The following is a 14759-nucleotide window of genomic DNA, read 5'->3' on the forward strand; positions in this document are numbered from 1 at the left end:
GATTCCCATACCATCTCACAATCCATTACACTCACTTGATACGTTTCTCGACAAAGATGGCGTCCTCAGGGTGGGAGGAAGGCTTTGCAACTCTTCTCTTCCCAACTTCATCAAGCACCCTGCAATCATCCCCAAGGATCATCACATCACAAAGATGGTTATTGCTCATCACCACGAAAGGATGAAACATCAAGGCAGAGGTCTCACTATTAACGATATCAGGTCCCACGGCTACTGGATTCCAGGCATCAACCGAGCAGTAGCTTCCTACATTCGTCAATGCATCATCTGTAGACGGCTCCGGAAACCAACGGAAGAGCAAAGGATGGCAGATCTACCCCCTGAACGTGTAGAACCATCACCCCCCTTTACTTTCTGTGGAATGGATTGCTTCGGCCCATTCCTCACGAGACAAGGAAGAAAAGAGAACAAGAGATATGGTCTCCTTTTCACTTGTCTTAGCTCCCGTGCCATTCATATGGAGATGCTTGATGACTTGTCCACCGATGCCTTTATCAATGGCCTTCGATGCTTTATTGCTATTCGTGGTGCTGTTCGTCAGATCAAATCTGACCAAGGAAGTAACTTTGTCGGAGCCAAAAATGAACTCAAAGAAGCCTTAAAGGAAGTAAATGCAGACCGGCTGGCTGCATATCTTGCAGAGAAACAATGTGACTTCTGTATGAATGCACCCTATTCAAGCCATGTTGGAGGGGTTTGGGAGAGGCAGATTAGGACAGTGAGAGGCATTCTAAGGTCCACACTTGCGCTTTCCTCTGGTAGGCTAAATGATGCTTCCCTGCTGTCTTTTCTCTATGAAGCTATGGCAATTGTCAACAGTCGACCACTGACCGTTAATAACCTCAGTGATCCTCATAGCCTCGAGCCGCTCACCCCTAATCATCTTCTCACTCTGAAATCTGTCAAGGCCTTGCCTCCTCCAGGTGAGTTTGTCAGAGAAGACGTGTATGGCAAGAAGAGGTGGCGTCATGTTCAGTACCTGGCGGAACAGTTCTGGAGTCGATGGCGAAAGGAATACCTCGCTAACATTGCTCTCAGACAGCGTTGGCATACACCAAGGAGAAATCTGCAAGTTGGAGATATTGTAATGATGAAAGAAGAAGACGTGCACAGGCATGAATGGAGATTGGGCAGGGTTTCAGTAACCACAACTGACAAAGACGGACTAGTGAGGAGAGTTAAGGTTCGCCTCGGCGACAAGAAGCTTGGAAAAAAGGGAGAGCGTCTCCACAAGATGTCTGAGGTCGAACGACCAGTCCAAAAGTTGGTCTTGCTGCTGGAGTCTGATTAAACTTACTCACTCCCCTATGGTTCACAATACTTTTTCAAAACGGCTTGTGAACTCGGTTTATAAAGGCTCGTCACTTTCTTACTTATGAAAGGTCATATTCAGTTAAAAATCATTTGTGCTTAATGTAAATTCTATACAGTTACATTATTTACTCATGATTGGTGGGAGTGTAAATGACTCTGAAAATGTTCCATTAATATGACTAGTTCCTGCACGAATTTATTTGTAAGTGCCTGTGCATGTTTTTGTTTTTTTTTGTCCTTTTATTTTGAAGTTCCTCCGGTGAGACCGGAAATAGATGTACCTGTCGCAACTTGACATTGCAAAAGGTCCGTTAGTTTTACGTTTACTGAAGGAGAAGGAGTTCATGTTTGGTTATTCTTCAATCCACTTTACGGACTGCTAAGCTCCTAGCTGGAACGGGAACAAGGTACTTTGTGTTTATTTAGGCTTTAATTACATGTTTAGTGACTTTATTTTAATTAATTTGTGCATTGGTAAGAGCTCATTTCTGTTGTATTTGTTCCATAGCTCTTACGGTGATTTCTGGATCTTTATGGAAAAGGAACATTTGTGTTCAAAAAATAAAAGATTTCTGAAACATCAGTACGCTTCACCATTGTCCGGCTGGGGTCAGCTACAACAACAACAAAAAATGCTTTCGGTATGATGTACTACTTTTTAAGTGTGTTCATGAAATATTACTCAAGTGCCCATATGAACATATTAACGTTTATACTGGCCATTGAATGAACTTTCTATGTAGATTGTGGGAGAGAAGACTCCACCGAGGTCAATAAATCACTCAAATCTGGGGGACATCATCCAAGGTTACAAACTTCTTTTTTTAGAAGGATGTCCTCTTTGTGTTATTCCCCCCCCCCCCCCCCCCCCCCAATGAGCTGCAGAGGAGCAATCATTCACACCCAGCAGTGTGATTATTCTAAATCAGATAACACACACACGCACACACACACACACACACACACACACACACACACACACAGCAAACGCATGGACCCATGGTCAAAATTGATTTTTAATATTCATTTCCACTTGTGCCATTTTCTTGATTTCAAATTTCTGCAGCGACTCACATCCAGCGACAGGAAATTGGCATAGGATGCAAAAAAAATTAAATAAATAAAAATAAAATAAAAAACGGACGCGTCTTGCATCATAACACGTTAAAAAACGAGACATCACGAGAACTACATTTCGTGTAAACCGAAAATGTAGTTCTTCTGACACAGCAGTCGCCGCACGCAACTCAACAAGACAGAAGCAGGGGGAGGGGGCGTTGGGGGGGCGTTTGACTTTTGGTTTTTAAATGATGCGACGATTACATGTACAAAAAGGCTGTTATATCTTTCTGGAACAGCAGGACGATTAAACACATGTATAAGGGGGGAGCAGGTGGGTAAAAACATAGAAAAAAAGGCCGAGCTGTCATAAGGTCACTTGTCAAATCTAGGATGGGTTTACCAGAAACACTTTAGGACCAACAACCCTCCGTTGACTCGCAATGGAGGAACCAGGTCTCCTTCATACTGGCAAGATGCAATTGAGGAAACCCAACCTTATTTGATGTTGTAGCCTAACACATTAACAGGCACACTTTATCTTAAGAGTAAATTTGACCTGTAAAAAACACGGGGCACTCAAAACCGGCACTGGGGTTTACAATAATCTAAAGTTGGTGACTGCAATATAAAAAAAAGGCTTATTCCAATTCTGTTACCTGACACGGGACACACAGAAGTCATCTGAATACACATGTTTGCACCCTTCAGATCACAATGACAGTCATTTATGCGGCTCCTAAGTGGATTATAATATAATCAGTAGAAAGATTTCAGCTTCATGCAACAACACAACAATTATTCCACGATAAAAAATAAATTAAAAAAAACGAACAAACAGGTTAAATAATAACAATAATAGAAGAAAAAAAAAATGTCTTCACAGTTATATTTCTTCTCACATTCATACGTTTACAGACCAGACGTGCATGCAAGATGGGTCCAAACTGAACACAGTGCAAAAGTGACAGCTTTGTTTTGTTCCTTTTTTTTTCTTTTTTTCTTCTTCTTCTTTTTAATTTGCTTGTGTTCTGGAAACTGCTCATACAATCACACACAGCTTTTGCCATCGCGATAAAGTTAGGGGATGTTAATTTATCGCTTTTTGATATGAGAAATGTGATCCTTGTACCCTGCGTTACACGGGGCGAAGGCAGACTTTGAACCGTACACAGAGAAATACATAAAGTGCTTCCGTCAAAACAAAAACAAAACAAACAAAAGGATAAAAACGGTACAAAACGGTTTTCAGAAAGGAGGTATCAAAACAATGCACTTAAGGGATGTGGAGGAGACTGTTGCACGCCAGATAAGATTCCTGCGGTTCAGACGAATGGGCTGGGGGTTCCTTGTTAAAAATAGAAATAACTAAAGACGAGTTCAGAGATGAGCGGATGAAGGGGTGGTGGAAAGGGGGAGGTGGGGGGGGCGTAGGTAGTTGGCTGGGATTCATCCCAGGATGAGGCTGGACTTGCCCCCAGGGGGGTTCCTGCGACCGGACGGTACTCCTGCAGCGAGATGGTCGGCTGGAGGGGCCTCCTCCTTCTGCTCTGGAACGGCTACCGGCTCAGGAGCACTGTTTTCTGAAGACAGGCAGGGAGGCATGTGGCCATCATTTGGAGACATTTACAAGAGAATAGCCACAAGCAGGAGTGTCAATGTTTTTTTTGGGGGGGGGAGGGATTTCAGCAGCCTCGGCCTTATCATCTACTACAGACAATTAAAAAAAACTGGTACATACCATAATCGCGTACAGCATTTTCTCCATCCTACGAAAACAAACAGAAAGATGGTAAGTATTTCATTAGCCTATAAATAAAGGAAACTTTGTACTGCGTCATGAGTCTTTCTGGACCTATACTGAATTGTTAAATATAAACAGGTGTTACTTTCATGTTATTTGTTAATGTTCCACTGTTACCCTTTAAGAGAAGACGTAGAGGAAGAAAAAAAATAGATACTAAGAGTTAAATTATTTGGACTTCAGTTGCTTCCCCAATACATCTGTCTGCCTTCAGGTTCCCCATCTCGTGATGAGATGCGCATTCTTACCGCGGCGGGGGCGTCTGCGGACTGGTCGGCGGCCTGGTTCCCTCCTCTCCTCAGGGGGGCTGACGGCTCGCCGCAAAGCACACCTGTGGGCTTCCCACCTGGAGTAACAAAGAGACATAATGGCTCAAATAAATAAGGCCGCCATTCGGGAGACAAAACACAATAAATGTCAATAGAAAATGTTCAAATAGAGACAAGTATCATGATGATGATACATGCCAGATGCATGCTGGATAATCACAACGTTGCCTTTCCTCTTCCAAATGCGTTTGGCCAATCTGGCTGACTTACCTTTAGCGAGTACAATGCTAATGAAGAGGATTATAGCTATCTAAAATAGGTATATATTATAGGTATTCATTTCAAGAATGACTCTCGGGAGTCTCGGGATCGCCTCTCTGCTGTTTGCGGATGATGTGGTCCTGTTTGCCTCCTCGGACCGTGACCTCCAGCATTCACTGGGGCGTTTTGCAGCCGAGTGCGAAGCGGCAGGGATGAGAGTTAGCACCTCCAAATCTGAGGCCATGGTGCTCTGCCGGAAACCGGCGGATTGCTCCCTCCAGGTGGGGGCAAACTGCCTACCCCAAGCGAAGGAGTTCAAGTATCTCGGGGTCTTGTTCACGAGTGAGGGTAAGGTGGAGCGGGAGATCGACAGGCGGATCGGTGCGGCTGCAGCAGTAAAACAGGCATTGTACCGGTCCGTCTTGGTGAAGAGGGAGCTGAGCCGGAAGGCAAAGCTCTCCATTTACTGGTCGGTCTACGTTCCAACCCTCACCTATGGTCACGAACTCTGGGTCGTGACCGAAAGAACGAGATCTCGGATACAAGCGGCCGAAATGAGCTTCCTCCGTAGGGTGGCCGGGCTCAGCCTTAGAGATAGGGTAAGGAGCTCGGACATCAGGGGGGAGCTTGGAGTCGAGTCGCTGCTCCTTCGTGTCCAAAGGAGTCAGCTGAGGTGGTTCGGGCATCTAGTCAGGATGCCTCCTGGACGCCTCCCATTAGAGGTTTTCCGGGCACGTCCAACTGGTAGGAGGCCCCGGGGAAGACCGAGGACACGCTGGAGGGATTATATCTCCCGGCTGGCCTTGGAACGCATCGGGATCCCCCAGAATGAGCTGGAAAGTGCTGCGGGTGAGAGGGAAGCCTGGGTCGGCCTGCTGAACCTGCTGCCACCGCGACCCGACCCCGGAGAAGCGGGTGATAATGGATGGATGGATTCAAGAATGAAAACAATATTGTCGTGTTCCACTTTTAAAAACACACCTATAATCACCCCCTTGTGAGATATATATATATATATATATATATATATATAAAAAACATCATCACTTTGTCGTTTTAGCCTTTCAGACATTTGTGTGTGACACCTGGTTTATCAGAAAGGCCAATTGAGCAGCTGGATCATAACTGACCTGATCATAAACTAATAATGTCATCATTAAACACTTAGATCATAAAAGAAAAAGGGGACGCCAACACGTTCTGGCTCGAAGACCGACGTAGAGTCGGTGGACGTCATGGAGGACACCAGCCAACCCAACCTTTAAGTCGACAGATTCATCTTTTGTTTCTTTCAAACAGCGAGCAGTAACCTCCACGACAGCAGCCGGGCTAAAGCGCTCACGTCCGCTTAAGAAGTGGAAGAACATGTTTCATATTTTCCATGCTCGCTATCTTAGTTTCATGCTTACGGTCTAAAGGCCCAATCAGTGCCGGGGAACAATATAGCAACCCCTTGATAAAGTCTGTGGCTTGTGCTCAGCTTTCAATTGGCAGCAAATAGGAGTCATACAACGTGCAAGCGGTATCTCCATCCACAAGGTCACGTGATCACGGTAAAAACATAATTGCCTACAACTTTCGTACTTAAGAGTAAACATAAAGCATCCAAAAATCGAACGAGCATCGTGTCAGGGTGTTCGGAGGGCGTGTGGAATTTCCCCCAAAAGGATTGTAACGTGACTTTGTGTCTCAGTCACAACAGGAAGGCAACATAGGGGAAGTGAAGGTCCAATGAGTGGAACAACACAGACCACTGCAGACCACTGCCAGCGGTCTGACCAGATGACCCGATGACCCGATGTCCAGCTTTGTGCTGGACTTTCATTCTGGAAGGAAGTTGCATTTTTTGCGCTTCCGGGAATTCTTTTGACTTTAGAAGTTTCACTTTCGTCATTATTGTCATCCTGACAATAACTCCGTTCACACAGTCTAATTCAAATGAAAAAACGCGCCGTCATATTTTGTTGTCTTTGCCCTCCATCCCCTTACATTCAGACGCATGTCACTACAATCCACTGTTATTTTCTGAATAGGCGAGTCAGAAAAGGTCATCGCCAGGCATGTGAGTGGGAACTGTACATGATCTACGTCCCTTTTATGAGGGGGAAATAATGCGACGTCACATGGAATTTGAAATAGTTTGGATCTTTTATTCATCATATGCACGCCTCTCGAAACAAATATGTACCTTTTGCACCTTCCTCACCAAATCTGAACTGTGTGACGCGTAGTCGTTCAGTTCGGCCCCTGGCACGGGGGTTTTACCATATTTGTACGCGTACTATGTGGTTCATACTGGATTGGTATATCAGACGACACACCTGGTTTATCCTTTTGGCATTGTTGTATTACGTGCTCCCCCTCTGCTGGCTGGGATGTGCACATGCTCTAGCTCATGCTTTACCTTCGTGTCCACTCAGGTGCACCGAGGTTAAAAGTCTGACTGAGGAACGCCGATAAAGAGGTGGCGGAAACGTCAGCTCTCTCTCTCTTCTCCCAAATTGCTGCCTCACCAGCAGGTCATTTATGGTTTATTTTGTTAGTTCCTCGTGTGTTTTTGTTTTGTTTTGAATAATTCCCTTCTTTTTGCTGATTTTGTTTTGCTGGTCGATTTGAGTTGAGTTGCTCAGTTGGATTCAATTTAATAAATTGAATGTTTCATTCTTTGAACATACCCTGTTGTTGACAATAGGAAAAGCCTGTTGACTTGCCAGTGGGTGCTGCTGGCACTGCCTGACAGGTGGTTTATAACCAAGCTATATTTATATATTTACACAAGGTGCTGGGGTTGTTTGTCTTTACAAATCGGAAATGGTGAAAGTTTGAGTGAGCGCAAATTAACTTATGTTTTAGATTATCACTATTTACATTTTTTGTTGTTGGAGTTTGACATATTTTTTGGGGGGGGACACTGTAGAGAAGGTCTTCACATAGTTCCGGCACGATTGACGTCCGACGTCCGATGTCATGTACAGATGGTTCCCCAGCTACTTTAGGCCGTGAGAGGGATGAAGCCCAAAAAGGCTGTGAACTAAACATGGTGTTTAGTTTACGATTCTGCCTGCGAAATATAATCCTGTTCAAAGAAGACACTATTAAGTCAAAGTTTGAAATACTGTAACTGTTAATAGAGCTAACGGCTAATTCAAGAGGACCAAAAGACCCCCCCCCCCCCATGAAAATTAAGTAATGTGCACATCAACTTTTATAAATGGATTTACATTATTCATACTGCCAGTTTAAACAAGTCCAAATGGGGTGGGGGAGGGTAACGAGCCCTTTGTCACAGGAATTAAGACAGAAAAGAATTGCTGATCCATTTTAGCACAACGGACCCGAGCTGGCCAACATGAGGCACACGGCACAGTGAGAGCGACTTGGATTATGAGCTTTCGCAACCTGTCTTACGCACCAGGACGCCACATCTGCAAGGGAAAAAGCTATCAAACGCAGCAATGGCTCCGATAAAATAAAATAAAAACATCTCTTCTAATAGATGTTTTTAGCTCAAATTACTGCATTTATCGAAAATAATTAGAAACCACTGCACAAGATCAAAAATGCATAACTGGCAAGCATCACTTTTACTTCCTATTGCGTTTTAATTCCTCTTTTGGTCACATTTTGCCGTCTATCAGTCTGCATTTAGAGAAGGATTTGAAAACTGGGCACTAGGCAAAAATGACCGGCTATAATCAGCGGTTTTGCTGCCTTTTATTAATCCTCTTAGATTGTACTTTTTACTTGATGCAGCTCAGTTCTCCATGAATATTTCAGGTCTCTGTAGGCATGAGAAGATCTGGATTAAAACAGAAACACCAGTGATTGAATATCTAATGACAGCCTGTTAGAGAAATTAATTGGACACCTGAACCTGTTATGTCAAGTGGCGCCATTGGAGACTGTAAATGTTATTCCTATGTATCCAGCTGTCTGAGGTTTTAAGATGATCAGTTTGGTCCAGCAGAAAAACCTTCAGTATCTCCAAAAGGCAAGAAAGAAAAGATTCTCAAACTTGTTCCTCATCGACACTGGTTTTGTTTTTAAGTGGCTCTATCCATAAATGTCGTGGTAATACTGTCAAAATAAGAGTTTAAAGCTTTTCACACTAAAGCATCAACTGCTCGGAGAAGAGTTGACATTGTACCTGGTGGATTGTTCCTTCTATTAGCATACAGGTCCTCCGGCTCAGCGAAAACACTGGAGGCCATCTTGTTTTTCCGGACGGGAGGCTTGTCCTCGTCTGCACCAAGCGTGAAGTTGGAGGCGCCGCCAGGAGGGCGCAAAACCCTGAGAAGAGGAAGAGAGAGATCAGTCAGCACCGTCACTGGATCGTCCTGGCTGGTTTCTCTGAAGTGTCTTCTCTCCGTGTCAAAAGGATTTTTGAAAAATGTCCTAATTGCTGCGGTTAAGACCAGGAATGTCAGAATGAATGAGTGAGAAATGACCGTTCATTCACCAAATAAAGGTCAAATCTAAATTCTATTTTGCGTCACCTTTGGAAAAAAAAAAAGAAGTGACAGATGTTTGAACTCTTCAGTCAGACACAAGCGGCCGACACAATTTGCCCGTTATGTGTTTGGATTGTCCGTCCTGGGCTTCAGTGGAAACATGGCGGACTCCGTGAAGCTGAAGGTATGTAGAGGTATTCAGGTCATTCTCAGCCAAGGAAAACACAACAACTCTTATTTTCAAAGGATCACACACAAAAGCAAATATGCTTATCAATATGATAATCCGTTACTGACAATAGATCCCCCGAAATACAAAAATCACTACAATGGAGAAAGCACTCCCTGTGCGTCTATGTGGCCTTTATATGCTGGCTACTGTTTATACTGCTGTAATAACAATGATAGTATGTTATTATTACCGATGTTTTCTGATATTTTGTTAGACCGATTTATGTCAGCAAGGGTAGACTAAATATTAAGAACACCTCTCAGTGAAATGCATTGCAGTTCAACAGCACCACAGCCAAAAGCATGACCATTATCTTGTAACACGTTGCTGTTGTATTAAAATGTATCATCCTTAACAAGATGTGATTATTAATTTAAAGCATTACATTGTGTATCCTTTACTCTGTGGTAGATACAATGAAAATAACTTGGTCTTATGTATCGTTGTATTTCACACAACACACATTGTTATTGTCCGGATGTGTGATGGGATTTACCACAATAACCACAGAACTTACTGGAGACTCATTTAAACACTGCGCGTGCGATAAAACACGCACCATTCCAGTTGGTTATTATGGTCAGGTGTAGCCAGATGGGGGGGGGGGGGGCACATGCAGGGCAGACTAGATGCCTTGTTGTACTTCACTGATCATCTCGATAGCTGATCTGAAAATCACGAGGGGAGGGGGACCGCACCCAACTGAAATGACAGATGTGATCAAACTGTCGCATTCAGACTATAAAGGTTAGAAAGTGATGAGACAAACGTGTCAAAGGCCTGATGATGGGCGCTGAGCCGCCTGGTCTGTGTATGCTATATAGCTAAGCTACAAAAAAAAAAGGGAGGGCACACGAGCGCTATCTTGCTAGCTAACGTGAAGAAACGGGAATGGTCCATCCCAGCATAGAAAACGGGAAGGTGTGGTACCAGTTTCCTCCTAGCATCGTGGCCCCACGCTTAGTTTCAAGCGTGTCCAAGCGGGTAAGTCATATTTACGGGCAGGGCAAAAAAAAGAAGAGCCTCAGATGTTATACCCGTGTAACGCCAGAGGTTAACGTCTAAAAGGATGCTGGACTTGTTGGCGTCATGGTGGCTAATGGGTAACGGTGCGGTCTGAAGAACGCAATTTTTTTTTTTTTTTTTACCTTGAACTGCTTTTAGACCCGGGCTCCATCCCTTGGTAGTTCGTGGTCGTCGTCATTTTTGCACGTGAAGTCGTAAAATGTTTAAATCTCTCGACAGGATACGGGCGAATTACACTTTGATGAGCCGCCCTTCACCGCCTCATCATTGTCTATCCCAGCCCGTGGCTCCCAATAATCAACCTGCCTCAAGTCTGAGTGGACGGGCGTCGAAGGGACCAGGAGGAGACGTCTCGCTTCCGGTCCGATTTCCAAAATAAAACATAGTTTGAATACAACTAATTTGTATTCAAACTATGCAGTGCAGCATTTACGCCAAAGATTCATTTATTGATGATCCCAGTGCATTTAGACCAAAATGGCTTGTATTTTGGAAGATAAACCGCCTTACTTCCGGTCTTTCTCTGCATATTTCTGGTTCTCTAAAAGTGTGGGAGCCACAGAAACCGTTGTGGAGGGTGTTTCTACAGCCATTGTACCACGCACAAGTGAATATCTATGTATATGATTGGATCCAGAGACATGTATCAAACATGTGAGTTTGAACTCATGGTTTAATGCAATTATTGTAAGTCGCTTTGGATAAAAGCATCAGCTAAATGACATGTAATGTAATATGATTATTTACCTGGAATGCATACAGGCATCACGTCATCTGATGCCGACCCAGACGTTCACCAAGTTCTCATTGTGTATTAAATCAGCTAATGTGTATTTTAGTCGTATTCAAGAAAAAGCAATCAAATCAAAATATACAATGCCACAGTGGGGCAGCGATATTGATTCAGGCCATCAGGCTCTCATGCTTCGATACTATATTTGAAGGCATACAGTGCAAAAATAAAAACATTTTAAACACAGACCTCTGGTTGAGTGACTTATAGTTCCAAGCGATTACAAAAAACAGTAAAACAGACTTATTACATGCTAACACTGATGAAAGCTGTGGATTAGACTACCGACCATAAAATAAACAGCAAGGACATATGTTAAAAAAGACTCAATTTATTCCAATAATACATTTTCATAACAACTGAATTTAAAATGCAGGCTTAATTGACAATAACAAAATTCCATCTGAATCAAAACCTCAATGACATAAGTATAAAAACAAAAACAAAAAAAAAGACCAAGAAGTTTTCTAAAAACTGAGGGGAAAAAAGAAAAGAAATTACCATGGCAAACTTTTACATTTCTTCAGCACATTAGACATACTGTAGCTTACAAGTAGTCTACACTGGCAGTTCAAACATGTTAACATACCAATGACAGTGTGATTAATTCTATCTACATCAACCGTGTCGCTGCCTTTGAGCATTTTGTAAAAGTATTCCACTGGATGGTATCAACACTGGTCATGAGTGTTTGAAGACTGGGCATAACAAAAGGTGTTTGATGAAAGGGGGGAGGTAGGGATGTTCGTAGGAAACAGTCTTTAAAGAGAAGAGCCTCCGGTTTGCTGTTGGAACACGTCAATCGTATCTTCATCCTCCATTTCTAACTGTAAGAAAAATGTTAAAATGTTAGCTGGTGTGAAGGCAGTAATAGGTCTTTACCGTAAAGCCACTTGTGGAGTGTTGACAGTGCCACTGAGGTCAGCCAATAATACGAAAGTGTTTCACCGGGAAGTTAGTTTGAAACAGACAACATTTATTTTATTGCATTTCCTACCAAGCACAATTAAGGAGTGTAGGTCAGAAAACAGCAACTAACTGACTTTAATGTTAGATACGTGGTGGAAACAAATGGAAAAAGATAAGAATCAGTTTAGAGGAAGAGGTGCAGAATCTTAGGAGTGTTTCTCCTGACCAGAGACTTGCAACATGAAAGTAAACAGGACCACCTCCTTCATGTCAGGTCTACGGCAGCACAGCGTCAACTGATCCTTTCACAACTGCTCAGTGCCGTTCGTAAAGTCAGCACTGTGACCCATTACATAATGGACCAAGCTGACATGAACCTTGCTCAGGACAGTCTCAAGGAACAAGTTAAAGAGTAGCTTCACAGCAGGAGCTCAGAGTGGACTGTTTGCATAGAGCAGCTCTTTGCATTTAAATCTAATTCAGATAATTTAAACATGAATTCAGACTATCGTGCATCAAACCTGTAAATGCAGTTTTGCACTATAAGTATAAGAAAATCAATTTAAAAAATGCATCTTGCATTGGGAAAAAAGACACTAGACATTTTGTAAATCATGTTGTCACACCACATGCTTTTTTGAATTTCTGTAGAAAAAGGCCATAACATAAAAACTGACTGTCATGCGATACCTAAAGTAGTAATACTATGAGGTTAGTCGGCTGGCGCTTTACCTGCGAGGGTGTGTCCGTTTCATTGATGGGCTGACCGTCAAATCGAAATCGTATTTGCCGCATTGACAGCCCCTATGTGGACAGAGAGAAACATGTTGTTTAAAATATATTATTTTTTTATAAAAGAATCACCATTTTGGGGCACCCTCGTGGGCGTTAAGGTGCCGATGATGATCTGCAAAAAAAGAACAATCCTGGCTGTTCTGTTTTTCGGGAGATCCGTTTTCAACTATTAACCAATTAATATGAAAAATAAGCAAGATTTTGGTAAACCAAGGCTCCCACAGTGCCAACATGTGCAGTCAAATTAATTATTGATTGACGCCACTTTTGAGAATAGAAATAGGCATCACAATAATAGTATATAAGAATGTCTTGCTCATATGGCTTACTGAATAAATGCAATGTGCAATAATACATGTCATAGAAGGGTAAACTGGCATAATTAACTAAATTAATTATGGTCCCATTCTAATCTGTGTCACAACCCTTCCAGTATGCCACGATGGCACTATAGCAGGGCCCAAATTATTCCCACCTGTGTTTACCCTACAAAGGGCCTATTATGGTCCATTTGTCATTTGACTGGAACACCAAGGATCCCTTAGCCAAGTTCCCAGGTTCAAGAACCACCAGTCAGGCTACCAGCGACGCAATTAACTTAAAAGTGTTTCTTTTGTGAGGGTTCGTAGTAACTGCGTGGCGTTCTCACCTGCCGTTCACAATAAGCTTTCATCAGTTTGTTGAGAGGAGTGTGCCTCTTGATCTTGAACTGCACCACTGAGCCATCCTGCCCTGCCACTTTCAGGTTGATGTGCTCATTGTTCTCAGTCTTCACTCCCTCCTGAGAGAGAGACAAAACACATGTTTACAGCAAGTTGAGCTAATTGCAGAAAGAGATGTAAGGCAGTACATGACGCCTGCTAAACTAACATGTGGAAATGCAATTTTGCACCCCCCCAACAACACAAAAACCCTTTCTGGCGGGGTCAGACACTATTTAAGATTGGGGGTTGTACATTGTGTACCTCAATGCTTTATGACAAACTATTCACATCCGTGTGTAAATTACGTTCCCCCCTCCACCGTTATATATCTGATCTGACCTCTGCACCCCGATAAGCTCAGACCGGAAGGCTTGTGCTCACCGGAAAAAGAAAAAGGCAGCAACATTAGAACTATAACGTTAGCATTAGCATTAGCATTCGGCCGATTAATTGGCAACGGCCTACTACTTATAACAATGCCCGACGGCCTAGTCGGGACGGGGGATTTCAACTTGGACGCGTCAATAATCCACTCTGGTGGTGTGACACTCCGGCGTGTGTGGACGAGCATAATTATTCCACAAGACATCCGTTAACGGTTCGAGCTTAAACAATCATCATTATTATGTTTTGTCCCGTTGTATACTGCTATCTGGACCCATCTGCGAGTTTTAAAGACGCTACCCGGACAAGCAACAACTGTGCCAGCATATTTGACGTGCACAGCGTTTAAAACCGACCGCTTCGCTGAAGAGGTGTTAATTAAGTGTATTTTACAAAAGACCGGCAATTATTTCTTTCATACCGTGCGTTAGCCACGTTAGCTTATTATGCTAACTTCGCCCGCTTGCTAGCTAACGCGGTTAGCGTTAGCTCCCGTTTGCGCCGTTAGCTTGCTTTTGTAATTGTGCAACCGTTGGACGCATGAGTCTCACGGGCGGCTTTTTCGCCGGTTTCGTTTGCAACATTTATCGCACACGAATTTGGTTCACAGCCTGTAAAGAAAACCCCGCTCCTCACCTTGGGTTTTTCGTCGGCCATGGTTGCTACTGCGTCTGTCTGCCTGCGCCTGTTCTGCTGCGCCTGCGCTGTCTGGCGCGCGCCGCTTTGCGTGGGCTGGC

At 43.4% G+C, this 14759-nt stretch overlaps 2 protein-coding genes across 2 annotated transcripts; both read right to left on the reverse strand.

The window, feature by feature from the left end:
- Positions 1 to 3843: 3843 nt before the first annotated feature.
- Positions 3844 to 10748, reverse strand: jpt1a (Jupiter microtubule associated homolog 1a). The gene is made up of 5 exons (XM_034539566.1): positions 10560 to 10748; positions 8876 to 9018; positions 4447 to 4544; positions 4136 to 4163; positions 3844 to 3977 (listed from the first exon to the last, which is right to left on the reverse strand). Exons 1-5 carry the CDS (start codon positions 10613 to 10615, stop codon positions 3844 to 3846), a joined length of 459 nt encoding a protein of 152 aa, XP_034395457.1. The 5' UTR covers positions 10616 to 10748.
- A 793-nt stretch (positions 10749 to 11541) lies between these two features.
- Positions 11542 to 14759, reverse strand: sumo2a (small ubiquitin like modifier 2a). Its single transcript, XM_034544009.1, has 4 exons — positions 14659 to 14759; positions 13584 to 13715; positions 12872 to 12943; positions 11542 to 12057 (listed from the first exon to the last, which is right to left on the reverse strand). The coding sequence occupies exons 1-4, from the start codon at positions 14677 to 14679 to the stop codon at positions 11992 to 11994; spliced, it is 291 nt and encodes a 96-aa protein (XP_034399900.1). The 5' UTR covers positions 14680 to 14759; the 3' UTR covers positions 11542 to 11991.

The sequence above is a fragment of the Cyclopterus lumpus genome, chromosome 1 (genome assembly GCF_009769545.1).
Source record: "Cyclopterus lumpus isolate fCycLum1 chromosome 1, fCycLum1.pri, whole genome shotgun sequence".
NCBI lineage: Eukaryota > Metazoa > Chordata > Actinopteri > Perciformes > Cyclopteridae > Cyclopterus > Cyclopterus lumpus.

Coding starts and splice junctions, on each gene's coding strand:
- jpt1a (XM_034539566.1), bottom strand. CDS start 10,615: ATGACGACGACCACGAACTACCAAGGGATGGAGCCCGGGTCTAAAAGC. Junction 4,164..4,446: donor CCGCAGACGCCCCCGCCGCG/GTAAGAATGCGC, acceptor TTGTTTTCGTAG/GATGGAGAAAATGCTGTACG. Junction 3,978..4,135: donor AAATGCTGTACGCGATTATG/GTATGTACCAGT, acceptor GCCTGTCTTCAG/AAAACAGTGCTCCTGAGCCG.
- sumo2a (XM_034544009.1), bottom strand. CDS start 14,679: ATGGCCGACGAAAAACCCAAG. Junction 13,716..14,658: donor TGGCCGACGAAAAACCCAAG/GTGAGGAGCGGG, acceptor TCTCTCTCTCAG/GAGGGAGTGAAGACTGAGAA. Junction 12,944..13,583: donor AAGCTTATTGTGAACGGCAG/GTGAGAACGCCA, acceptor CTGTCCACATAG/GGGCTGTCAATGCGGCAAAT.